The sequence below is a fragment of the Chaetomium strumarium genome (assembly GCF_033439665.1).
Source record: "Chaetomium strumarium strain CBS 333.67 chromosome Unknown B0T15scaffold_2, whole genome shotgun sequence".
NCBI lineage: Eukaryota > Fungi > Ascomycota > Sordariomycetes > Sordariales > Chaetomiaceae > Chaetomium > Chaetomium strumarium.
Window position 1 is genome coordinate 2,542,462 of NW_026944430.1, and position 24,609 is coordinate 2,567,070.

A 24,609-nucleotide genomic window follows, 5' to 3' on the forward strand; every position below is an offset into this window, starting at 1 on the left:
CAACGACATGCATCTATCGCCATTTCGAATTTCTTAGACCCGATAAGTTACAACCTTGAGGGGTCCCAGGACTTGTTTGCTGTCGTCAAGAGTCAGGACAATGTCCAGCTGTGCCGCAATGCCCAGGCTAAGCCAGGTTAACAATAGTGAGTACCTACGGGTATTCCCCACGTTGCGCTTATCCGGACTCCCGTCTGGAGCTTTTCTCCTGGATCCGCCAGGGTGCGGCGGGGGATCAGCAGCCCACAGTCAGGTCGCAAGAGTGGGAAGGCTGTGCAACCCAAGGATGCCCTGCTGCGGATGTCGCGATTTAGCACACAGTACTAGATGTACAAGAGCTCAAGAAGTGCAACTCCCGGTAATAATGGATTTCAAGCCGGTGACGGGACCGCAGGTGGACAGGTGTGTAGCAGTCCGATGCTACACTGGTGAGATCTCCAATGCGACATCCATCTCCGAGCCCGAACCCAGAGCTACCTTGCTGCTTGGGAACAATTCGTGGTCCATTTGCCGAAGTCAAGCTGGCCATTGAAGGCATCCTCCTTGGCTGCTGCTTCGCTGATGCGATGACACCATCGGATTGGCCACAGCGGCCCGGGGGAGCGACGGCGGGATATACCGTACCGTGCGTGCGCGGGCCACAAGTTACAACTGGCGTGCTGAGGTGCGCTGAGGTGCCCCTAGTTCAATGTACTCCCTATGCAGAGTCCACTCATGAGGGGCTAGCGTGTGTTCATCGAATTCATGCCGCTTCATCGCAAACCGGGCCTTTGATTTCGTTCACCGCGACGTCGGCCCCGAAGTTGGGTGCAAAGTGAAGGGCAGTTTTTGCCGTGGCTGGTGTGCCGTTCCCTCAGGGAGGGTCCTCGGTTTGGACAACGTACAAATTCGCTCAGCCCCAAAGGCACTCGGCGGCAGAGTTTCCCGATCGCGGTAACATACCGAGTGGCACAAGCCGTTTTGTCGGGAGACACACATCCCATCCATCGGCTGTCACTGACTCCTGCTCTTCTAGATCCTCGAGCTCGGCTCTTTTGCACCTCAGCTCTGAGGCTGGGCTGGCTCGTGGCTGGAGACTAGGGTTCGCAGCATGGCGCGAACGCTGGTTGGACAGCTGCATCATGCAGGAACACAGCAGTTTCGCACGGCGACCCACATTGTATCTCTGCGAACCAAGCCGCTGCCATTCGTTGCTGCTGCCGTTGGGCTCCTGTTTGCCCGAGGCGCTTGACCGGCAGGGGTTCGCGACCCACGACCCGCCTAGAGTGGGAGCCGCCCACACATCCGACGATGCTCGCTGTTGGCGGGTTTTCCTGGCGACTCTTGAACCCCCCATGTCCCCCTTCTCGCTTTTCCCCCCCGTCTCTCATTTTTGTCCACCTTCGATCGCATTTGCTTCGTCCCCCGTCAAAACCGCCGTACCTTTTCCCCTTCCCTCTCCCCACTTCTACCTTCGCTTTTCTCACTTCAGTCGCTCCCTTGGAATAATCTTCTATCAATTCAAACGGAATCCGTTCATTCTTTCCGGGTTCCATTCACCCCCTTTTTGGCTTGACCCCAACCACAGTTTGGATAAAACATCAACGGTCGACCCCTATCCCAAGTTGACCCCAATACCCAACCTCCTGTTTCGATCACCGACTCAGGACGACGCTCCTTTAGCAACAAGCGACTTCCATATTTCATTCGGTCATTCATTTCAGCCACACGCCTTACACTTATTGGATACGACATCCATTTGCCGACGTGGGCATCGACCGAAACGAGCAAAAGGCCCACACTACCGACTCGGAGCGGCTAGATTTGAGTGCTCAGTCTCGGAACAAAAAGACAGGATAACGCGTATTTCTTCCCTATATACACTGGGCGACGCACGAAACGATCGCCCCCGAAATGGCGACCGACGTGATCAAGGAGGAACCACAGCTGGAGCATAATGAGGAGCTCAAAGATGAAATCAAGCAAGAGGAGGGACCCGCTCCATCCTCGGCTGCGTCGACTTCCCCGTCCGGTAGCAAGTCTCCGCTGCCCACGCCCAAGTCAGCCACTCCCAGCAAGGTCGCCAAATCCCCTGCAAATGGCTCCAAAAGCCATAGCTCAGGGTCACGGCGGCCATCGCGCAAGAGCACTCTCACCCAACAGCAAAAGAACCAGAAGAGACAGCGGGCAACGCAGGATCAGTTAACCACGCTCGAGATGGAATTCAACAAAAACCCCACGCCAACTGCCGAAGTCCGCGTGAGGATAGCTGAGGAGATCAACATGACCGAAAGGTCTGTTCAGATCTGGTTTCAAAATCGGTGAGGTTCCCAACCCCCTGGCCGCGGTCCCGGAATGCAGCCCGATTAACCCTAAGACAGGCGTGCCAAGATCAAGATGTTGGCGAAGAAGAGTCTCGAGAGCGGCGAGGACATGGACTCAATCCCGGAGTCGATGCGACAGTATCTTGCAATGCAGGCGATGGAATCGGGCAAGAGCATCCCGGGCTTTTTTGGCCGGACTGGCTTTATGCCCTATGGACACCAGGGAATGATGGGCGGTGAACAGTCCGGGCCAGGCAAAGTCTGTAAGTCGCGACTCTCAACGCACACACCGTGGCGTCCCATACTAAGTCTCTAGTGATTCACCATCTCAATTGCCGGTCCCTCACCATCGGAAGGTGGATGCGGGTTGGCCAAAATGCGATGGACTTGATCATCTTCTACTCTCCCGACAAATGCACGATGACCTACTACATCAACAACGACCAGGCGGGTTACAAGATTGAGTATCCGTTTTCATACATCAAGAACATCTACCTCAACAACGTTGAAGGTGGTGATCAGCTTGGTGGGATCACGATTGAGCTTCTGCAACCGCCCTTGTTCTACATGGACTCGTCGACCACTGCGACCTTCATCCAAGTCAACGACTTTACCGAAGACCTCCAGGCGTCTCGGGTACTAACGCACCACCTCGGTGGAAACCCGAAGGTGCTGAGCGGTCAGCTGGCGAAGCTGGTCAGTCTTGAGGCTTTCATTCACCGGCATAGCGCCCCGGCTACTGCGTATGACCAGCTGCACCCTCTTTCCATGTCCGCTCCTGTTTCGCCTGCAGCCCGACCGTCGTCGCAGCCGAATTTTGCACAGCCGCACGTGGGCATGTTCCAAGAGTCGCAGTGGGGTATCGCACCTCATCATCAGACCATGATGATGCGCGGGCCGGGACACAAGAGACAGCGAAGTCGCAGTGTACCGGGGCCCATCGACTTCCAGACAATGCAACTGCTTCAACATCCCCCGAGCTTTCACATCACGCAACCGGAGAACCAAACGCAGCTACAAAACCCAAACATTTTCAGTCCGATTCCCCAACAACCGAACATGCTGGGCGCTGTCGGGCCGAACCTACGGATCGATACACGAGCGGGCTTCGGCACTCTCGACATGCGAGCGTACCCGCTCTCCGCGACAACAGCACCCTCGCCGTCCGACTATTCGAGCCCTAACTTCTTCGCCACTCAGCCTCCTGACAACGGTGGACTTCCAGCGCCTAGCTTTACGCCTTATAGTGGGACGTTTTCGCCAATGGCCAATCCCGCGAGCTTGGGTCTCCCTCCTCCTTCAATCTCTCCCCTCTCATTCAACCACTCGGACCCGGCCATTGTGGGCGAGTCACCGCCAATGTCGATGCCTCCAATCTGCGAGGGTTCTGCTATCTCGGACGACGGCACCGGTCTGAACGACATGTACGGGGGTGGGAAGCCGAGCATCACGCTGCCACTCCACCCTCACTCGCCGTATGTGGAGTCCAACCAAGCGGATATGGAGCTCAACCAGTTCATGGACCTCAAGCGGTTTGATGCTGAGCGGGCTTCAATGTCGCCCGAGAGCGTCCATGCCCAGTGATTTGGCATGCGATCATGCCTCACTTTCCTCTGGTTTCGCGATCCCAGCGACGGGCATTACCCTTATCATCGCTCTCGGGACAGCATTGATGGTTCATGATGTGCGATATACCCTTCGATAGAGTGGCTTGTTCCATTTGGTTTTCTTTTGCTTGCGGCGTTCCGTGATCTTTCCTCGTTGTATGTATCAGGGGGGCTGTCTCATGGCTGCCGCCATCGTCATTTGGACGACGAAGCAAAAAGTGCGACATATACAATCATCTCCGATCTATCAGCACACACTGGCAGCTTCTGGAATACTCTCCGACTTTCTTGCCACATCCCATCCACCAAGCCGCGATTTCACACGGCAGCATCCCACCCCTTGTGCTTCGAACACAATGGGCCCCGGATCGTTGTTTCATTTTCCGCCCGGAACCTCACTTGGTCGCATTTTGCGTCGTTGACTTTCTGCCTATTCATTCGCGAACTTTTCGCTTGTTGTTCTCCTGAGGAGTCTCTTACACCCTCCTCGGCGGCAATGTTTTAATGCCTATTCCCTGGTCTTTGGTTCTGGTCCTGTCAATTACCCTTTTTGGGCTGGAGTGGAGAGGAATCTCCATGACGGCAGTATCGGGCATTCGTGGGCTGCGGGGGGAAGGATGAATGGCGAAGCCCAGGAGGCTTAATTTTGGTAATGCGGTTCTAATAATTGGGGTTTGGGAGCATCATTTGCACTGCGAAATAGGGCTGGTTGGCTCGGTTGGAATTTAGGAGTTGATATTTGGTCTGCTAGTTTTGTTTTCTGGAGCAATGAATTGCGAACGTTGAAAAGTCGAGGCGCCATCGTGCCATAGACAAACGGAGTGACATGCGAAGGCTTGGAAATGAGGAACCCAGGAGGCAATCACGTCTTCCAGCACGCACTTCTTTCCCCTGCTCGTACCCATCGGGGAATCGTGAAACGTCCGGGGCAAACAACAAAGGCATTCCCAACCGGTGGTAAGGCTGCGCGGTTAGACTTGAGAGAAACTGGGTAGATCGCATGGCGGCCTATGTGGAAAAGCAAGCTGGCACTTGAACGCGTTTGGAACCTAGCTCAAACCTCTCGCCGGGATCGACGCCCCTCTGCAGCGCTCTGCGGGATGAGGATCCGCTTCAACTACGGAATCCGCTTCAACTAGGTACTCCGTAGTTGAAAGCACTCAGGGTCGAGCCTGGCATATACAAGGCACCATGTCTCTTACTACTAGTATTGTTCATATCAAGCATCTCCAATGCACCAGGCATTGGAAAACGGCGCCGTTTCGAACCACATACCACATGGTGTGGTGCGGTGTGCGTACAAATTACAATACATACGTACATAGGACATTTATACTCCGTCGAGAAGACAGCGCCGAGGGACGCAAAATCTTGGGCCCTCAAACTACCTAAGTTAGCACTTTATCTTCCCTGCTCAACCCCATCTCCACCACGATTACCTTAGTTACTGACGGTGAGTTAAACTCTTCGTTGAGAAACTGTACCTAATGTACGAGTGAGTACAAATTTTTGTAGTTGTCCGAAGCGGACGGGTAGAGCAAAAGCTGGTGGGGTCGAGATCTCACCCCCTCTGCGGGGATTTGCAGATCGGACCATTGGCATCCGACCGGAGTGATCCCAGATTCCCAATGAATTCTCAGTGATTCTTCACAGTGACCTGCGCCCATGCGCAGGTCACCCGGACGGTTGTCGTCGTTGGTGTCATCACGGTGACGGGCGGTGTCGGGTACACATACCATAAAACCACAATCATGTAGGTACCTACCGAGGTGGCCGCGCGTGTGCGCACTGGGATAACTTTAATACTTGTTGTTCAAGCCCTGATTCATTCCTGCTAGCCCGATTCAGGTTTCAACCATCTTTAAAACATTCCTCGTTAGGCTGAGTGTGCGGAGACACGCCACTCCAGCCAAGGAATTAGCAACCGCAGGCCGCAGGAGTCAGGACGCGTTACAAGAGCAGGGATCGATCTTTCAACGTGTACTACAGTGTACGTGTACGTACGAATCTCGCTGCATACTTGAGAAGGTTAGTCTGGCTCGAGCTTGGCACTGGCATTGGCAATGGCACTGGGAAGTCCCGTTGCTGGCTCGCACTGCCACAGCCACCGCGTGCCAAGCTTCCTAGTTCGGCCATGATTCCGGTTCCAAGTCTCGGGGCAGTTACGAAGTTACGAAGTACCCACTGTCTCCCATCCAACCTCGTGCAGCTGGTATTCCGAGATGCCAAACCATTCGTTCCAACTTGGTTCCTCTCTCCCATCCAACTATCGTTTATTCACTTCGCCACGCTATAGCAACAGAGTCAGAGCTCGTGCTCGGAGATGTTCACTCGTTACCGCATCACTCTTTAACCTGTTCGGCTGTGGAGATCCGTCTTGTTCCTGGGTGCGGCATGGAAGGAAGAAGCCAGCGAGAGACGGTCGATGCACTAAGAGACCAGCTGGAACACATCGAATTGCAAAATCATAGCCCGAGTATTCCTTCAGATGATTACCGCACGGCGCAGGATCCCCAGAGTGGTGAGCTCTCCCCGACACCGCGATGGGGCGTACGATTTGAGAATGGCGACGATGCTAGACCGCCGGGAGAGCCCCGGCGACCGCAACTAGCGCGAGCTAGGACAACAGCCGACCTCTACACGATCCAGTCGCATACATTTGTGCCGCCGACGAGGCAACTTGGTCAAGACCGGCTCGACCCGTCTTCTTCCACAGGACCACACGCTACCGGGCGAATTCGCATAGATGAGCCGAGAGTTTCCTTGACCCGGCCGCGCCAGACCATTGAGGAGTTACGAGAGAACGTCAAGTATGTCGTCGCCCCCGACGGGAAGACCGCCGATGCACAGTCGCTGGGGAGTTGGATTTCGCGGCGCAGGAAGCAGCAGAGGCGACTTGCCCGCCAACCGTGGGAAAAGGCACGGGCGATTGCCGAGAGGGCATACAAGCGCTATATCGTGGAGGGATTGTTGAGACAGAAGCCGATCCCGCCAAGCCAGGATGGGAGGCACATTCCCCTGAAGCCGGGGCTGGCAAGGCGGAAGCCCTTGAAGGACGAACGGACAGGCCATCCGTACGTGTCCAACGTGATTCGGTCGAGCAGATACACCATTTGGAACTTCCTCCCCAAGCAGATGTTTTTTCAGTTCAGCAAGCTCGCCAACTTTTACTTCCTCGTCATTGGTATTCTCCAGATGATACCCGGTCTCAGCACCACCGGCACCTACACCACCATCGGGCCGCTCATCGCGTTCGTTGCGCTCAGTATGGCGAAAGAGGGCTATGACGATTACCGCAGGTACAGGCTCGACAAGCTGGAGAACAGGAGCTCGGCTTGGGTCTTGGACCCGGAGAGGACCGTCAAAGAGCAGACGAGGAGCGGAGGTCGACGATTTCCGGGACTCCCCATCAGGAAGAGTGAGAAGGCAGCAGCCGACACGGAGGAGCAGGCCCAGGCGACTGGGGATGAGGCGATAGGGACCAGAGATGCGGAATCGGGGCATTGGGCAAGGGTTCAGTGGCAGGACCTCCGAGTGGGAGACATCATCCGGCTGCGGCGAGACGACAATGTGCCGGCCGATATTGTTTTGCTCCACGCGACCGGCCCCAACGGCGTCGCGTACATCGAAACCATGGCGCTAGATGGAGAGACGAACCTGAAGAGCAAACAAGCATGTCCGCTGCTGGCTAAACAGTGCTTCCCGGTCGAGAGCATGGGGGCGTGCGTGGCCGAAGTCGTGTCCGAAGATCCGAACATGGACCTGTACAACTTTGAAGGCAGAGCCACGGTCAACGGCGAGACCATGCCGTTGACCTTGAATGAGGTCGTGTACAGGGGGTCGACGCTGCGGAACACGGCCGAAGCCGTTGGTCTGGTCATCAACAGCGGTGAGGAGTGCAAGATCCGCATGAACGCGAACAAGAACGTTCGCGCCAAGGCGCCCGAGATGCAGAACATTGTCAACCGCATCGTCATTATGCTCGTGTTCTTCGTCATTTTGCTCAGCCTTGGCTGCACCGTCGGCTACATCGTTTGGCGGCGCCAGTATGAGCGCCGCGCCTTTTACCTTCAACACGGGTCTGTCGAGCTGGGACAGATCTTCATCGCTTTCGTCATCGCCTACAACACGCTCATCCCGCTGTCGCTCTACGTCAGCCACGAGATCGTCAAGCTCGGGCAGCTCTTCCTGCTCCGGGACATCGAGATGTACGACCCGGTTACCGACACGCCAATGGTGGCCAACACAACCACGATCCTGGAGAATCTTGGCCAAGTCAGTTATGTATTCTCGGACAAGACCGGCACATTGACCGAGAACATGATGAAGTTCCGCAAGATGAGTGTCGCGGGGACGGCATTTCTCCATGACCGGGACCTGCAGAGAGAATCCGAGAAGAAGGGAAAGAAGCCGATGCGCAGAGACACTGTCGAGCGTGATGAGAAGGTGCGCGATACCTCGACTGCGAAGATCTCGACGCGCGTGACAGATCTGGAGATGATGGAGGAGGATCCTCTTGTCGAGGGCCGCCGTTCGGAGACCCGACGCCTGCCGAGGACCAACACTGGCGCATCGAGATGGAAAACAAGCACCCATCCCGCCCACGGACAGCCGGAGGCCAAGACGGACGACCTAATTCGCTATCTCACCAACAAACCTCACTCCCACTTCTCGCGCAGGGCTCGCCAGTTCATCCTCTGCCTAGCGCTGTGCCACACCTGCCTCCCGGAAACGGGCGAGGATGGAGAGATCGCGTTCCAGGCGGCATCGCCCGACGAGCTTGCTCTTGTCGAGGCCGCAAAGGACTTGGGATACCTGCTGGTCGACAGGGCCGCGCAGAGCATGACGCTGCAAGTATGCCATGCCGACGGTTCGACGACGCGCGAGACGTACGAGATCATGGACGTTGTCGAGTTCAGCAGCAAGCGGAAGCGCATGTCCATCGTTGTCCGCATGCCGGATGGCAAGCTGTGCATCTTCACCAAAGGCGCCGACAGCGTCATCTTACCGCGCCTGAGACAGAAGCAACTTGCCATCCAAACCGCGTCGGCCGTCGAAAGGAGAGCAAGCATGCGCAGGAGCATGGAGCAGGAGAGGGCTCTCCGCAGACAGAGTCTGCACAGCGCCAAGCCGCGCAACAGTTTGAACTTCAGCAGACGGGCATTGGACCGGAAGGACAGCTGGCACCGGTCGGCTGCGATCGCGGGCGAGGTTGACAGCTGGCTGACCCGCCGCCAATCCGAGGCCGCAGACGAGCAGCTGCACGACGCTGACCCTTACTGCCACACCCCGCGCCGCTCTCTGGCCGGCGCGCGATCGCTGGAACTGGCGCAGATCGCGGACCCGAGCGATGCTTTGGTGGACGAATCGCTGGTGCTGAACGAGGCTGCCGTGTTTGAGCGCTGCTTCCAGCACGTGGACGAGTTTGCGACCGAAGGTCTCCGGACGCTCATCTTTGCCTACCGCTACCTGGACGAAGACGAGTACCGCAAGTGGAAGGCTATCTACCACCAGGCGACGACCAGCCTTGTCAAGCGCCAGGAGCGCATCGAGGACGCCGCCGAGCTGATCGAGCGGGACTTCGACCTTGCCGGGGCGACGGCGATCGAGGACAAGCTGCAGCAGGGCGTGCCCGAGACCATCGACAAGCTGCGGCGGGCCAACGTCAAGGTCTGGATGCTGACGGGCGACAAGCGCGAGACGGCCATCAACGTCGCCCACTCGGCGCGCATCTGCAAGCCCTTCTCTGAGGTGTACATCCTGGACGTGACGCAGGGCGACCTGCAGGAACGGCTCTCCCTGACGCTGACCGATGTCAGCCGCGGCATGGTCCCCCACTCGGTCGCCGTCATCGACGGGCACACTCTGTCCGCGGTGGAGGACGACGACGCGCTCCGGGTGCTGTTCTTTGACCTGGTCGCTAGAGTCGACTCGGTCATCTGCTGCCGCGCCTCGCCGTCCCAGAAGGCAAACCTCGTCAAGTGCATCCGGCGCCAGATTCCCTCGGCCGTGACGCTTGCCATCGGCGACGGCGCCAACGACATCGCCATGATCCAGGCCTCCCACGTCGGCATCGGCATCTCCGGGCGCGAAGGCCTGCAGGCGGCGCGCATCTCGGACTACTCGATCGCGCAGTTCCGCTTCCTCCAGCGGCTGCTCTTTGTCCACGGCCGGTGGCTCTACGTCCGGTCCGGCAAGTACATCCTGGGCACCTTCTGGAAGGAGGTGGTCTTCTACCTCGTCCAGGCCCACTACCAGCTCTTCAACGGGTACACGGGCACGTCCATCTTCGAGTCGACGTCGCTCACGGTCTTCAACACCATCTTCACCTCGCTGCCCGTCATCATCCCGGGCATCTTCGAGCGCGATCTCTCGGCCGAGACCCTCCTCGCCGTGCCGGAGCTGTACACCTTCGGCCAGAAGAACAAGGGCTTCAACTTCCTCCAGTACCTCGGCTGGATGCTCCTGGCCGTCGTCGAGTCCGTCATCATCTATTACGCCGTCTACTACATCTACGCCGTCCCGACCCACTGGCCCGTCCCGACCGACCTCTATCCCGTCGGCACCCTCGCTTTTGCTCTGGCCGTCGTCTTCATCAACCTCAAGCTCATGTTCCTCGAGGTCCACGACCGCACCTGGGTCATCCTTGGCGCCATGGTCCTGTCGCTCACAGGCTGGTGGGTGTGGAACGTCCTGCTGAGCGCGCTCTTCAAGGATTCTGTGGGGCCCTACGTCATACGCGACGCCTTCCTGGGCGGGTTCGGCCGCAGGGGCATGTGGTGGCTTGTGTTTTTCGCCGTGCTGTCGGCGCTGGTGGTGTTTGAGCTGGGCGTCACGGCTGTGCGCAAGTCTCTGTGGCCTACCGATCGCGATCTCATGCAGGAGATGGAGGCTGTCAAGGGGGTGAAGGAGGTGTTGAGGGAGCATGCTACTGCTGCTGCTGCTGGTGCTGGTGGGACCGACGATTATGATCGCGATTACGGTGATGGCGGGGAGGCTGTCGCTGCTGCTGGTGGTGGTCCGGCAGTAGTGGTCGCGGGGGATGCGGGCTCGTTGGAGACGGTCCCCTGTGCGGCTGTGCCGTCGCCGTCGCATTATGTCCATGGTGCGGCCGGCGGTGGTGGTGGGCGGTTGACGGGGGAGTTTGCGAGGCCGCCGTTTACGCCGCCGTCCGAGGAGCGTGAGGACGTCACGGCGGAGAGTTCGAAAATACGAGGTGATACTCCTCAGCAGGCTGCTGTGGCACGCCAGTCTACGATTTGACGAAATGATCTATATTTATGGGCGTTTATCCGGTTGCTTTTGGGTTTTGGCTTGAACGGTGGGGGAGGGGGGGGGGGGGGGGGGGGGAGGTGTATATGAGCTGGGTTGGGCAAGGTAACATACATACCTAGATACTGATGCATACGATACGACGGAACGTTATAACGGGGAGAGCACACGGTCCTTTTCGTTTGGTTGGAACAGGCATTGGAAAGGGAGCATAGGCACTGGGGTGCATTGGATGGCACACATACAATACCTGAGGGGTTGGTTTATCAACACCTCTGGTCGGCTTTCGTTTGCAGGATGTGATTGATAGAGTGGCAGCAACTGCTTCGTTTGGTTGAAACGTCAGGCTTGTCGAGATAGGTCTGGTAAGATACCCTAGCTGAGACCAAAAACTACTGTCTCTTTTACGTGATGTTCTCTTGAAGAAATGTGGATTGTGAGTTGTGGATGCGGATGATGTGCGCACTTTGGTGTGGTTTGTGATCTGTACATATTAAGGCATCCGGGCGACTCAATGTTACCTCCAGCCGTGGGAAGACATGAGAGTCTGGGGTACTGAGATGGTATTACGGGCTAGGCATCTATGGTGGGACTATCCGACCCTCTATATATGCTTGGTATATGGTGTATATGCCAAACAGCGCTTCAAAATTTGGCAAGAGAAGGAATGTTACTCAGAGCCCCTGCTGTGTGCGCGGGCTCGGGGCTCGGGCCTCAGTTAACCGCCGTGCTGTTTGCAGCATCTGGCGCCTGCTCAACCTTGAGCTCGGCCATCTTCTCTTCGATCGCGACCGCCTCTGGCTCGCTCGAGTCAGCCTTGTCTACCGTGGGCTCCCCGGTCGGCTGCGGCCCTGCAACACCAGTCTCGGTGGCGCCGGCGAGATAGTCCTCCGACTCTCCGAGCTGCTTCCCGCCCGCAAGCCAGCGCTCCCACCGAGCCTCGCGGCGCTCGCCGCAGAGCTTCTGCAGCGCCGGCCAGTACACGGAGTGGTCGTACTCGAACTCGAGGTTGCCGCTGCTGAACTCGTTCCACATCTGCTCCGGCGGCACGTACTGGGCCATGTCCTCGTTGAACTTGAGCTTCTCGCGCGTCATGGGGTCGATGAAGGGCGTGATCAGCTTGAAGAAGCCGGTGACGATCCAGGGCATGTTGATGATCAGCGCCTTGCCGAGCCGCTCCGGGTAGTGGTGCTGCAGGATGTGCAGCACCTCGCGGGCCAGGCCGATGCCGGGCGCCGTGTTGGAGCGCGACTTGCTCTGCTTGAAGTTGATCAGCAGCGCCAGCGTCTCCTGGCCGGGCGGCATGATGTCGATGACGCGCTCGACCATGAAGACGAGGTGCTGCACCTGGCGCGGCGACGGGTCCGTGTTCTGGCGGCCCGGGTTGAGGTAGTGGCACACGCGCGCTTCCTTGTCGTAGCCGAGGATGATCTGCTTCCCCGTCTCGTTCTCGGGCGAGATGTGCTCAGCCGTCAGCTCCTCGACGCCGTACTCCCTCCGCCAGGTGAGCGTCTCGAGCAGCCGCTTCTCGGCCTCCCTCTCGTGCCATTTCGTCGCGCGCAGGTAGCGTAAGAGACACTCCCGCGTCAGCCAGAACTTCTCGTTGTCGCTGAGCGGGCCAGCTTTCCCCCCCTTTGTTGAGGGCACCTCGGTCCACGCCTTGGCCTGCGCGAGCAGCCAGTCGTACTTTTGCTGCTGCTCGGCCGTCAGGGCTGCCCGCTCCTTGGGGCGGCTCCCGGGCGCAGGCGAAGTCAACGGGACTTTGAGGGGACCCGCGGCTTTCTCTTGCCCCGAGTCTGTGGCGGATGCCTGTGCAGCGGCCGCTGTCGCCATGCTGTTCTGAAATGTGGAACTGATTACTGCAACAACAGGAAAGTGGATTGATGCTGGACTGACAGAAGATCAGTCTCAAGGCTGCTTGGTAGCGTCAGCATCGGGTCGCCGGATCCTTTGGGAACTCGAATTACGGATACACACCGCCAAAAGACAAGCTGCACTTTGGGTCAGCTCAGGCAAGATTCTCCAGCGAACTCCAGCAAATCTGGCAAGGCAGGCTGACTGCTACCAGATTAGCTTGATTCAGGTTAATTCATCTAGCGATTGGGCAGTAAAATGCTGGGAATATGGAGATAGCGAGCCAGATTATCAGATGAACTGTTGCTGACAGCGGTCTTCTAATGACCCTTGGCGTTGCAGGGATCTATCTTAGGTATGTGCACGGTCAATTCGAGTGCACTAACTGGTTTTGGCTCAGAACCTCGTTCTCGCGTAAAGTGCTTTCGTCGCGTCTCACCGCGTCCCACCTAATGCCCCTCCATGAACGATTGACGGCTCCCAATATTACGGGTCGCGCAAGAAACAAGCCTCGATATCCGTCCTCAGAACTGGCATGAGGATCGAAATTGACGCAATGGCCGACGAGACGCTTGCAGAGCTGAACCAGCGGTTCGGCTCGGGAACCAAGGACCTGGAGCCCGATGTCGTGGCCGAGCTCAAGTCCATCATGCGCCTGCACCAGCTGTCGGTGCAGGATCTGTTCTTCAAGTGGGAGTCGTACGGCATGAAGATGGGAATGGACGACTTTGTTGCCTCGATCGACAATCTCCGCGCATTCAAGCAGAACCTCCAGGACGAGCTGGAACGGAGCAACCGGTCGCAACAAATCAAAACCGAGAAACGCGCCGGCGCGACCCCGCGGGCGGGCAAGGGCGGCGATGTATTTGGGATGCTAGATGGCCTCGCAACTCCCGGAGCAAGGCGGATTGCCAAGGCTGCGAGGAGAACACCTGCCGTCTCGCGGGTCAAGGCTGAACCGACGAGCTCACCGCTAAAAGTGGAAGAGCAACCCAACGTAGTGGGCGCAATCCCGTATGGTGCTCCTCTAGCCCCATTCGTGGACGCTGAGTATGCTAACATTTGCGATTCGGGTAGCCCATCGTCCTTCAAGGAAAGACCGAACGCCGGCGAAGTGCTCGAAGTCCTCAACGAGCACTTAGAGGCTGCTGAGCCGCCCATTTCCCCGTTCAGCGAATCCCGCATCAAGCTCACCGCCGCGTCAGACCAGAAGAAGCTCGGGTACAAAACTCTTGCTATGAAGACGTCCGAGGCATCCGAAATCCTAGACGACCGGATAGACCAGTTCGTTAGTGCGGTGATGGAGCACCACAAGCTCGAGGAATCAGCTTTCGGAAGTCCGGCCAGCCAAGGGACCACGGAGATCGTCGCCGTTGGCCGGATTGCATCAGATTCGCCGGAAGGCAAGCTAAACGCAGCCTCTCTGGTATTAGAGACGTCAAGGAGGATGGGCAATGGGCTGCGCGTGCCCCTGAAGCTGGACAAGCTCAAGGGCTACCAATTCTTCCCCGGCCAGATCGTCGCTCTTAGGGGTATCAACACCTCCGGGCGCGAATTCACCGTCTACAAAAGCCTCGCCATCCCCCTTCTTCCCAACGCCGCCTCGCCCCCCGACGCTCTCTCCGCCCACATCTCTCGACTCCGCGGCGGGCCTGACGCGATGGACGCCGACACCGACCCCCCCCCGCTCAACATCCTCTTTGCCTCCGGGCCCTACACAGCCGACGACAACCTCGACTTCGAGCCCCTGCACACCATCTGCAGCGAAGCAGCCGACACATACGCCGACGCGCTGGTGCTCGCAGGGCCCTTCATCGACATGGAACACCCGCTCATCGCGTCGGGGGACTTCGACCTACCCGCTGAGGCGAGCTACGACTCGGACACGGCCACCATGACGACCGTGTTCAAGTACTTCATCTCGCCCGCGCTCAACCGGCTGGTCAGCCTCAATCCAACGGTCACCATCCTGCTGGTCCCCTCGGTGCGCGACGTGATTGACAAGCACGTCGCCTGGCCGCAGGACGCCTTCCCGCGCCGCGAGCTGGGCCTGCCCAAGACGGCCAAGATCGTCGGCAACCCCATGACGCTGAGCATCAACGAGATGGTGGTGGCCATCAGCTCTCAGGACGCCCTGTGGGAGTTGAGGCATGAGGAGCTCATCGGCGGTGCCCGCTCGGCCGACGCCCTGTCGCGCGTGAGCCGGTACCTGATCGAGCAGCGGCACTACTTCCCGCTGTTTCCGTCGACGGATAGGAGGAAGCTGCCCAAGACGGGCACAGCAGGGGTAGCCGATGGCGGTGAAGGAGGCATACCGCCTGGCGCGATGCTCGATGTGAGTTATCTGAAGCTGGGCGAGATGGTGAATGTGCGGCCGGATGTGCTTGTTGTGCCGAGTGCGTTGCCGCCGTTTGCGAAGGTCAGTTTTCTCTTGTTCTTCCCCTGTTTTTGGAGAGATAGCTGACCGCGAGAACTGTAGGTCGTGGAGAGTGTGGTTGTCATCAACCCCGGCTATTTATCAAAGCGAAAAGCTGCCGGTACATACGCCAGGATGACGCTCTATCCCCAGTCTCAGAAGGATATTGCGAGTGGTGGCATGGTCGCCCATAGGATATTTGACAGGGCGAGGGTAGAGATTACGAGAATCTGATCGAACGTTGTTGCAATATAAATTATTCATGACCACGGTATGGCCCGGCTATTGAGGGATGCGCATCTAAACCGACAGGAGGCTTGGGGGTATCAAGACATAACGGTTACAGAGGTACTGTACAATGCATCCCGGCGTGCAGAGTGCACAGTCAGCGTTATCTGGCTTCCACTCTCCGCCGCTTGTCGCTCTCGTACCGATCCCTGTCCCGTTCCCGGGACGGTGATCGTTTCCTCCGCTCTCCCCTGTCCCGTACGGGTGACCGTGACCTCGACCGTCTTTGCCTATCCCTGTCACCGTCCCTGTGCCTATCTCTGCTCCGATCTCTAAACCTGTTCCTATCCCGATCAGAGCCCATATCCCTATCCCGATACCGATCGCCTTCCCGCGGCTTTTCCCTCCGCTCCCCAAGCGGAATCGAATTGGCGCCCTTGCCGCCACTGTCATGGCTCCTCTCCCAGTCCCGGCGACGGTCGTCCGGCTGGAACCGCTCATCGACACCGCGGTCGAACTGCCGCCGCGGGCGCCCATCGTCCCAGCGCCCCCACTGGCCCGTATCCTCGCTCTTGAGATCCCTGTACTTCGTGGCGCCCTTCTTGCCAATCTTGGTCATGTCCCTCAACTGCAAGGCCTTGGGGAGCAGCTCGCGATTCACGTCGTCGGCGAACTTGGCCCCGACAAGATCCCGCTTGTCCAGCCCGGCCGCCTTGCTCTCGTCCTGGTAGAAGGCGCCCCTGTGGAAGTACTTCTGCATGTACCCCATCTTGCCGCGGCTCTCCTTCTCCTCGCGCTGCGCGGCGAGATGCGCCTCGTCCTCGGCGCGCCGCTCCTCCTCGGTCAGGTTGCGCCGCCGCTCGATCTCGGCCAGCTCCTTCTCCTTGGCCTCGATCGCCTCGCGCTCGCGCCGCAGCCGCTTCAGCTCGCGCAGCTTCCACGCCGCGTACTCGGCTTCCGGGTCGATGTCGTCGGTGTCGTCGACCTCGTGTTCTGTGCCGCTCTCGTCGTCTTCCCAGTGTTTCTTACCGGCGGCGCGGGCGGCCAGGTCCTTCTTGATCTGCTCTTCGACCAGCTCGTCCGCAGCCTTGCGGCGGGCTTCTTCGGCGGCTGCTTCGTCTTCTGCTGGAGCGGAATTTTCTGCCTTCGGGGCCGTCGTCGAGCCGTTCCCTTGCCGTTGGCTCCTAGGGATGAACTTAGGCCGCATCATTAATCGTCGCGGGGCCTCTTCTTCTTCTGAGCTCTCCTCCTCTTCCGAACTCTCTTCTTCGCTCCCTTCCTCGTCTTCTTCTTCTTCCTCCTCCTCCTCTTCCGTCACAAACCCCTCCTCCTTTGCTTTCTTCTCCGCCTCGATGCGCGCCTTTCGAGCGGCCTCACGACGGGCTTCTTCATCCTCCACCTCCCCTAGACCCACACCTTTGAGATCAATCTTTGCGCCATCGCCGCGGCTGATGATTCGCCCGGGTCCCGCGGCACTCGCGAACTTGGGTGGCGGCGCGGTCCTCCGGGGGGCCGCTTTCTTGGTTGTTTCCTCTTCTTGATCGGATCCGCGGGCGTCTGAATCAGAATCGGACTCGGGGCCAACCGGCTTGCCGGCGCGGTAGCGCGCTGGCTTGAGCGGGTTGGCGGTCATGCGCTTTTCGGCCGGCATTTTTGGGCAACGGAAGAGTGGGTTGGGAGGGTTGTTTGATGATTCGTGACAGCTAGGGCAATCGGGGGATTTATTAGATTTACTAGTACAGTAGTACGTCAATTGTCAATTGCATGGTGCCGGGTCGGGCTAGATGCACTGTGGCAGTAGCGCTAAATAAAGCACCTACCACATCGTAGTACGTAGGTACCTTAGGTAAACACCGACTTGGCTCCACCCTGGTAAGCCGCGCTCTTGTGTGGAATCGATTCACTCAACGGTCCGCTATCATCAGAGCTCTATATGGATTTTTCTAAACTTGAATGATGAATATACTCAAAACTGGTGAAGGCGCCCCTGGAGACAGGCCGGCATGCTTGTCACCAAAGCTAATGAACGAAACGTGACGAGATCCGTGAGACGAGAATAAGTTAACAACAGCCTTTCTTTGTAGGTGCTCTGCTCTAAGCAAATCCAAGGACCGATCTGTCTGCTATGAATCCCAAAGTTATCTCTCCCACAGTTACCTATCCCAAACGTATACCGGCGCACTTGCCACATATCAAGATCCGCCTAGCTTCGGGGCTTTCCCAGCTAGCTGCATCACTCCAAATGCTCGATCTAACTCCTGCCCTTCATCCGGGACAGCCATCTCACTGGGTCCCTCAACATACGAATCCCCGCTTTCGTCACCGAAACCATGGAAGTTCAGTTGCACCGGCTGCTGCAACAGCCACATATACTGCCCATGTCCATACCCCTCCGTGAGCCCTTGGCCCTGCTCAGGAACGGCCGCACCAGTCTCCGCCCGGCCACCGGTTGCGACCTCGTGCCCCGCAGCCTGAAGATCTTGAGCCGCGATCTCGGCGGGCTTTCTCTCTGGCTCCAACAACCTTGCCTCACTATCCAGCCATCCCGGCGCTAGCCTCCGCTTCTCGGCCAGCTCCCGCGCCTTGATGCGCTCGTCAAACTCCCGCAGCTCCTTCTCGGACTTTGCCTGCAGCTGCGCGACATACGCGTGCAGCTCCCGGCAGGCCTGCAGAATGTCGTCGGGGTGGGCTGTGTATCCGGATGCGGAGACGACGTATCTTGGTTTGTTGGCCGGCGCTGATGGGTTATTGGTGTTGTTGTTGGCGTCATCTGTTGTTGACGCTGTAGTGATGCCCAACGTCGAGGGTGGCAGCGTGGACGGCATCTGCTTGTATTGATACGGCAGTGTGGTCGCCGTGGGGAGTTGGATGAACGGCGAAACCGTGAGGGGAACTTGCTGAAGAAGCGGGTGAGTTTCTGTCTCGGGGTTAGCAAGTCGAAGTGGCTTTTTGGTGCTGGAAAGTATGGCGAGATTTACCGTGGTCGTGCATCGTGGAGTAAATGCGCTGGAAGAACGGAAGTTGTTGTTGAGTCAGAATGCTAAGGCAGCACGAAATAGAATTGTTAAGATTAGAGTGCGATGTTGATGGTAAGTTAGACGTTCACGTTCGATTTGATATCAGTTGTAGGTTGTTGTGTCCGTAGGTGGTGTCGGGGGTAGTGGCCCTGGTTATAAGGCGGCGGCGGCGCGTTGAAGGCCCCTGCGGGCTACCCTCACCTACCTACCCGACACAGTACATATTTAATCCGTACTGTGCTCCGCTATCCGGTACCTGAGCGTTGACAGCCACTCAAAGCGCAGGCCCCACTGTCGATAAGCCCGATAAAAGCTCGAGCTCATGTCAACCCCACGTCACTTGCGATGAAACAAACAAATGGCCATTGCCATCGTTCAGCGCTCAAGATGAGTCTCCAGACAGTCCGGTCACCGTTCGCCTTGAGCGACTACACCCCGCTCTCCGACCACCAGGAGCAGACGCCGAACAGTTTCTACGAAGGAAAACCGGTGCTATACTACTATGCGACGGGCGCAAAGGCTTGGATCCCAAAGTCGCAGCGGGGCAAGCTGCCTTTCTTCCCTGCCGACCTCTCGTCCGAGCCAACCTCCCCCGAGAACAGCGCGTTGAACGGCCAGACCGAAGAGAATGTCGAACAGAAAGTCGATCTCTTCGTGAACTCTCGGTATGAGCACCGTAGGCCAAAGGCAGTCAACCGGTCCATTCTAACGTCCACCTTCCAGAAACCTCTCTATTTTCTGTCCCTCGGCGGAGCGCGGTGTCTCAATTCCCTACCAACAGATCAGCATCCACGCGATCAAAGCCCTCCGTGCCAGCTCCGAGTCCGGCGATCAGACCTTCCCTTCAGTCTACCTCCAACTCGAACTCGCCGAGGGCGGTGCTGGTGACGACGAGTTCGAAACGGTTGAGCTCACACTGATCCCTCGGCCCGAACCTTCTACTACCGCAACCTCAACCTCAACGGACCCCGAAACTGCGGGGACGGCAACGCCATCCAAATCCGAAGCAGCCAAGCTGTTTGAGGCCATCTCGGACTGCTCCAATCTCAACCCGGACCCTGTCCAGGACGGGGATGACGAGGAGGACGATAAGGACGGCGCGCAGATCATCTTTGAGGGAGACTACGAGCCGGTCGAGGGGTTCAGCGGCGTTTTCGCCGGCGCAAGGGACGGTGGGCTACCGCCTGCCATGCCTGGTAGTGGAGGCTGGATCACGGCGGAGAATGTACATGAGTATTTCGACGAGGAAGGGAATTGGATTGGTGGTGATGCGGAAGGAGAAGAGGAAGGCGAAGGCGTGAGTGGTGAGCTGGGGGAAGGGGCTGGTACTGTTCATGCAAGGGAGGAGAATGAGCAGGGGGTAAACGGGACCAGGACTGGGGCGGATGAGGGTGATATTAAGAGGCCTAGGAGGGAATGACATGACGACTGGTATTCGTTGAAGGTGGTATTGTGCCTGGCGCACGGTGTTGCGATCGCCGGGTTGTGTCTAGGATAGTTACGGTCGAGCTCTAGACAGGGCATTATCGCACGATGGCATGCCGAGGCAGGCAAAAGCAGCGTGGGATGGACGGTATTCTCACCAAAGACCTATGTTGTCTGGGTTTGAACCGCGCATAAGGGTCTTCTCCCACCTGCGAGCGTCGCAGCCGCTCATATGGAATTCTGACGAGCCAACCCTAACCCTGGTCTCATCTCATCTCATTCTTGTAAAGTTCCATTTTCTGGGGCAGTGAACTCGCTCTAATAAGACGACAGGTCTCCAAGCCAACGAGATGGCCCGTTTGCCATACTGGCAGCAGTATAGCGAGAGCATTGGACGCATATAACACGATATCTTATTGGTTTTCGTTTTCCCGCTTAGAAGGTCGGCCGGCGGCCGGCGCGGATCTAGCTTTGCTCAGGATTGTTCCACGACAGGAGCCAACTCGCTGTCACATGAAGACGCGACTGTCTAAACGTACAAGCGAGCAGGGGCCTTCCTGTCTTTTTTTCTTACTAGAGGTTGGTTCTTTGCGTTCCTTGCTGCATATCCCTGCTTCTCCCCCAGGTATTAACTGACTCGGTTTGGCATTCGTAGCATGGCCTCGCAAGTCCCATGGCACCGCGTTGGTCTCGGCCCCAAGACCCGCGCGCGTCCGCGTCCCAGACTGAGACCGCGGTCTTTGCTATGTCTTGGCCTGGCTATTTGCATGTTTTGGTGGCTCGTCCTGCCGTACGATAATACCGTCTGGCTGGCCGTCCGCTGGAATATCAAGAGACTCGAGGCTGCCATGACATCGCGCCCGAGCGAGCAATGGATTTACGGGCAGCCGACGTATCCTGTAGACCTGGGTCAAGACGTCCTGGTCATCTTAAAGACAGGATATGGCACCAAAGACAGGGTGCCAGCTTGGTTCGACTCTCTGAGCGCTGTGAACGAGTTTCGGGATATTCTCCTCATCGCCGACTACGAAGGTGATAGAGGACATTACCCCGACGCTTTTCAGCATCATGGCGAATGGCTTAAGGTACATGACGGTGTGGGACGTGCCCTCCGCCATCTGCGCGCGCACTTGTCCCACCCAAGGGTTGGCAAGTATAATGACCTGCGCGAGGCCATCGACAAGGGGGACGAGAGACTGGCCCTTCGATACTGCAAATCGTTTGGGTGGGAACTGGACGCGATGAAGGTGAGCTGAGACCCAAAGATCCAACCCTCGCCCTCCTGTTCCTCCTCGTGCGCTAACGGCCGGCGTACTCATCTAGTTCATCTCAGGTCTCGAATTGGCCTACAAGACATACCCCGGCAAGCAGTGGTACCTCCTGGTCGACGATGACACCTTCGTCATCCAACCTTCATTGAAGCCGCTCCTTGAACATCTTGACCCTACACGACCACACTACTTAGGAAACGCGGTTGGTGATTTCAGGGCCCGTTTTGCGCATGGAGGGTCTGCTGTCATTCTCTCACATGCAGCGGTGAGCGCCCTCTTCAAGACTCCCAAAGCACTTTCATCCGTGTACGTCGACTCGCTCGATGAGACGTGGGGCGATCGGCTACTGGCCAAAGCCCTGCTCAGGCTGGGCATATATCTCGATGAGACATACAGCCACTTCTTCAACGGCGAGCCGCCACTGCTCAGCAAGATCCGCGCTGACAGGCTCTGCTCGCCGCTTCTTTCCTTCCACAAGCTGGCTTCGCCGGCAGCCATGAGGAAACTCGGTGACCAGTTCAGAAACATCAGCAAACCGGTCATGTGGAACGATCTCTGGGAAATATACGGATACACACCGCCGTGGAGACAAACAGACGCCACGTTCCACGAGGACTGGGACCATGTCGGGGCTGTGGATGAATCAACCCTCACGATCCCAAACATCAAATCACCCAAGGCCTGTAAGAAGGACTGCGACCGCCGCTCTCGAGCCTGCCTTGCATGGTCGTGGGATTCGGAGACCAAGTCTTGCCACATCAGCCATTGGATGATCGTGGGTGGAGAAGCGCCCGGCCACGTCTCTGGCGTCAATATCCCGCGAGCCAGATATTTGGAGACCAACTGCATCCGTTACTGATCCTACGCTCGAAGTTTCGAAACGCCAGAGACGCACTTTTCGCCGTCATTGAGGCCACCGTCAAAACAACGTTTTACCGCCGTCCCTTCCCCAGATCAGGTGCGGTGTGGAATCACAGCAGGAGAGCATTGCGTGGGCTCAAAAACAAGCAGAGTGCTCGAGATATATATCCATGGGTTTTTTTTTTTTGGAAATTTGCAAAGTTCGGGATTTCAACTACTGGTGGGTCCACCTTGGCACCTTCCAACCGCTCTCCAATCCCCAACCGTGCACGCTCGAGGCCGCCTCTGAACTTCTGAAGACCCTGCTTCATCAGGAAATGGACCCAGACCAGGGGTAACTAATTGTTAAGATTCTGGCAGAGAGTAGCCGGGCATCACTATCTAGAACCCACTGTACGCTAGTTGACAGGAGGATCCGACTCCTGCAGCGGGTGGAGCCCGATACCAACTTAGGTTAAGTGGGGTGGCCGGCGCACTCCATGTAGCCCCTTTGGCTTTCTTTCCTCGTTCAGCTCAACAAAGTCACCTCTGCGATCGAGATGCGCATCCCTATCAAGATATCGGTCGTCCTCTGGGCGATTGGTCTGGTGACGCTCTTTGGCTATGTGACTTCGCGCCTACTCTCCTTCGCGCATATCTTCTTCCAACACCAAGGGATCGCGTTCACCCAAGGCGAGGTCGCGGCGGCCTACGCCGCTGCCAACGCCTCCGAGACCGCCAAAAAGCAGCACATCCAATATATTCCGAAACTCATCCACCATGTCTTCCACAATTGGCACGACCCCGGGAACGACGTGCTGCCGAAGGAATGGGCTGAGATTCGGAAGGGGTGTATGGATCTGAACCCAGACTTTGAGTTCAGGGTGCGTGCGGTGCTCGTCTCTCTGGACGGACGATTTCAGATCTTACTGACACGGCTGAGTGCCCCAGCTATGGACCGAGAAGGCGTCGCGCGACTTCATCGAGAGGGAATACCCATGGTTCCTACGCACGTACGATGGCTATCGATATCCTGTGCAGCGCGTCGACGCGGTCAGGTACTTCTTAATGCTGCATTATGGCGGAATCTACATGGATCTGGACAATGTTTGTGGCATTTCGGGCGCCTTCCCCGTCTAGTGCCATTTCCAACCCGCTAACCCGACCTGTCTTTCCAGGGTTGCAAAACTAGTCTCACTCCTCTCCTCTATTACCCGGTCTTTGTCACCGACGGCGGCCAGGGCGCCTTGAGCAACAATATCCTCGGCTCCCGACCACACCACCCTTTCTGGAACCGTCTGACGCTATCGCTGATCCCGTATGACTGGAAGTGGCCTCTGCCGTACGTCACCATTATGTATGCTAGCGGCCAGTGGTTTGAAACGGCCATCTGGGAGGAATACCATTCCTTGCTGCCGAAGCCGGAGAAGAATCCAGAACACGAGCACCGCCTATATCGCATCATGATGGATGGCAGGCCCGGTGCTGCCCCGTGGGTATTCTTCAGCCACAGCGGTGGTGGAACTTGGAACAACTGGGACAACAGGCTGTTCGGAGCCATTGGCAACCACCTCTTCCTTTTCTTCGCGATTCTCCTTGGCGGCATCGGGCTGCTTGGCTGGGTGGGCTTGCGGTTGTTCCGGCGGTACATGGGCGGTTACACCCTCTTGACGAACCGTCCTGCAGGCAGCGAGGTCTAAGCTTGTAGTTCCCGACGTGGAACACAACAGGAGATACTCAAGTCCCCTCGAGGTCTCTGGTCGGAAATACTCTCATGCCAGGCTCAATGATGATACCCAACGGCAAGGCCGATGCTCCAGGCATTGTATTCCCGAGGCGTGTGCTAGCCTCAGCGGCCGCCATCCCTAGCGCCATCCCCCCTCCCACTTCGTCCAGGGGCGGTTTTAGCCATGACGACACACCCAGCAGTGCCAACCTTTTCCAGCGCTTGATCCGCTAGATCCACAATCACTGACATCTCTACGCTTGTGTTTGGACGCCATGAGGGGTTCTGAAGTTGCGATCACAAGCATCTCAATTACGGCAAACCTGTCCATGGGCAGCCAGCGTTACCGGCTCCGCTCGGCTATTGCCATTCATAATCTACCTACTTTGACTTTTCACGAAAGCGGGGGAAGTCGTGGGCGATAGGCTCGATTCCAACACGCCAGTGCACAAACGCTCCGGAGCAGTCCGGACATCCTTCACCCTTTTGAATGCGCGAGGGAATAGCTGCATAATGACACGATATATACGGCGCTAGCTTCGTGGTGTTGGGTTGGATTCGGCGACTCGGTTGAAATACTCCAAGAACCCCTATTTCAGGGATGATACCCAAGAACTCTATTTGCGCGGCTTATTGTATGTAAGGTTTAC

At 57.5% G+C, this 24,609-nt stretch overlaps 8 protein-coding genes across 8 annotated transcripts; 5 read left to right on the forward strand and 3 right to left on the reverse strand.

The window, feature by feature from the left end:
- The first annotated feature begins 1,714 nt into the window (after positions 1-1,714).
- Positions 1,715-3,978, forward strand: B0T15DRAFT_109057 (uncharacterized protein). The gene is made up of 3 exons (XM_062861473.1): positions 1,715-2,300; positions 2,361-2,566; positions 2,620-3,978. The coding sequence occupies exons 1-3, from the start codon at positions 1,894-1,896 to the stop codon at positions 3,885-3,887; spliced, it is 1,881 nt and encodes a 626-aa protein (XP_062724280.1). The 5' UTR covers positions 1,715-1,893; the 3' UTR covers positions 3,888-3,978.
- A 1,836-nt stretch (positions 3,979-5,814) lies between these two features.
- B0T15DRAFT_550595 (uncharacterized protein) lies at positions 5,815-11,397 on the forward strand (the record flags this gene model as incomplete). The annotated part of the gene is made up of 4 exons (XM_062870254.1): positions 5,815-10,303; positions 10,334-10,750; positions 10,793-11,090; positions 11,378-11,397. Exons 1-4 carry the CDS (start codon positions 6,305-6,307, stop codon positions 11,395-11,397), a joined length of 4,734 nt encoding a protein of 1,577 aa, XP_062724281.1. The 5' UTR covers positions 5,815-6,304.
- Positions 11,398-11,703: 306 nt separating this feature from the next.
- Positions 11,704-13,371, reverse strand: B0T15DRAFT_410973 (CRAL-TRIO domain-containing protein). The gene is made up of 2 exons (XM_062865386.1): positions 13,160-13,371; positions 11,704-13,099 (listed from the first exon to the last, which is right to left on the reverse strand). The coding sequence occupies exon 2, from the start codon at positions 13,013-13,015 to the stop codon at positions 11,897-11,899; it is 1,119 nt and encodes a 372-aa protein (XP_062724282.1). The 5' UTR covers positions 13,016-13,099; positions 13,160-13,371; the 3' UTR covers positions 11,704-11,896.
- Positions 13,372-13,379: 8 nt separating this feature from the next.
- On the forward strand, positions 13,380-15,765 carry B0T15DRAFT_109146 (DNA polymerase alpha subunit B N-terminal-domain-containing protein). The gene is made up of 3 exons (XM_062861474.1): positions 13,380-14,050; positions 14,114-15,455; positions 15,516-15,765. The coding sequence occupies exons 1-3, from the start codon at positions 13,572-13,574 to the stop codon at positions 15,684-15,686; spliced, it is 1,992 nt and encodes a 663-aa protein (XP_062724283.1). The 5' UTR covers positions 13,380-13,571; the 3' UTR covers positions 15,687-15,765.
- A 78-nt stretch (positions 15,766-15,843) lies between these two features.
- On the reverse strand, positions 15,844-17,412 carry B0T15DRAFT_429352 (splicing factor, Prp19-binding domain-containing protein; the record flags this gene model as incomplete). Its single annotated transcript, XM_062865705.1, has 1 exon — positions 15,844-17,412. The coding sequence occupies exon 1, from the start codon at positions 17,329-17,331 to the stop codon at positions 15,844-15,846; it is 1,488 nt and encodes a 495-aa protein (XP_062724284.1). The 5' UTR covers positions 17,332-17,412.
- A 204-nt stretch (positions 17,413-17,616) lies between these two features.
- Positions 17,617-18,874, reverse strand: B0T15DRAFT_524576 (uncharacterized protein). Its single transcript, XM_062868778.1, has 2 exons — positions 18,659-18,874; positions 17,617-18,597 (listed from the first exon to the last, which is right to left on the reverse strand). The coding sequence occupies exons 1-2, from the start codon at positions 18,669-18,671 to the stop codon at positions 17,873-17,875; spliced, it is 738 nt and encodes a 245-aa protein (XP_062724285.1). The 5' UTR covers positions 18,672-18,874; the 3' UTR covers positions 17,617-17,872.
- Positions 18,875-19,084: 210 nt separating this feature from the next.
- Positions 19,085-22,252, forward strand: B0T15DRAFT_392257 (regulator of volume decrease after cellular swelling-domain-containing protein; the record flags this gene model as incomplete). The annotated part of the gene is made up of 4 exons (XM_062864623.1): positions 19,085-19,362; positions 19,421-20,057; positions 20,824-21,369; positions 21,446-22,252. 4 exons carry the CDS (start codon positions 19,085-19,087, stop codon positions 22,250-22,252), a joined length of 2,268 nt encoding a protein of 755 aa, XP_062724286.1.
- A 266-nt stretch (positions 22,253-22,518) lies between these two features.
- Positions 22,519-24,381, forward strand: B0T15DRAFT_109209 (nucleotide-diphospho-sugar transferase). Its single transcript, XM_062861475.1, has 3 exons — positions 22,519-23,117; positions 23,185-23,340; positions 23,412-24,381. The coding sequence occupies exons 1-3, from the start codon at positions 22,794-22,796 to the stop codon at positions 23,931-23,933; spliced, it is 1,002 nt and encodes a 333-aa protein (XP_062724287.1). The 5' UTR covers positions 22,519-22,793; the 3' UTR covers positions 23,934-24,381.
- The last annotated feature ends 228 nt before the right edge of the window (positions 24,382-24,609 follow it).

What these genes read in the sequence shown, in the direction of transcription:
- B0T15DRAFT_410973 (XM_062865386.1), bottom strand. Translation starts at nt 13,015, where the DNA reads ATGGCGACAGCGGCCGCTGCACAGGCATCCGCCACAGACTCGGGGCAA.
- B0T15DRAFT_109057 (XM_062861473.1), top strand. Translation starts at nt 1,894, where the DNA reads ATGGCGACCGACGTGATCAAGGAGGAACCACAGCTGGAGCATAATGAG. An exon ending in CAGATCTGGTTTCAAAATCG is followed by an intron (nt 2,301 to 2,360) that starts GTGAGGTTCCCA and finishes ACCCTAAGACAG; the next exon opens with GCGTGCCAAGATCAAGATGT. An exon ending in GTCCGGGCCAGGCAAAGTCT is followed by an intron (nt 2,567 to 2,619) that starts GTAAGTCGCGAC and finishes CTAAGTCTCTAG; the next exon opens with TGATTCACCATCTCAATTGC.
- B0T15DRAFT_109209 (XM_062861475.1), top strand. Translation starts at nt 22,794, where the DNA reads ATGCGCATCCCTATCAAGATATCGGTCGTCCTCTGGGCGATTGGTCTG. An exon ending in ACCCAGACTTTGAGTTCAGG is followed by an intron (nt 23,118 to 23,184) that starts GTGCGTGCGGTG and finishes TGAGTGCCCCAG; the next exon opens with CTATGGACCGAGAAGGCGTC. An exon ending in TCTACATGGATCTGGACAAT is followed by an intron (nt 23,341 to 23,411) that starts GTTTGTGGCATT and finishes CTGTCTTTCCAG; the next exon opens with GGTTGCAAAACTAGTCTCAC.
- B0T15DRAFT_109146 (XM_062861474.1), top strand. Translation starts at nt 13,572, where the DNA reads ATGAGGATCGAAATTGACGCAATGGCCGACGAGACGCTTGCAGAGCTG. An exon ending in AACGTAGTGGGCGCAATCCC is followed by an intron (nt 14,051 to 14,113) that starts GTATGGTGCTCC and finishes CGATTCGGGTAG; the next exon opens with CCCATCGTCCTTCAAGGAAA. An exon ending in CGTTGCCGCCGTTTGCGAAG is followed by an intron (nt 15,456 to 15,515) that starts GTCAGTTTTCTC and finishes CGAGAACTGTAG; the next exon opens with GTCGTGGAGAGTGTGGTTGT.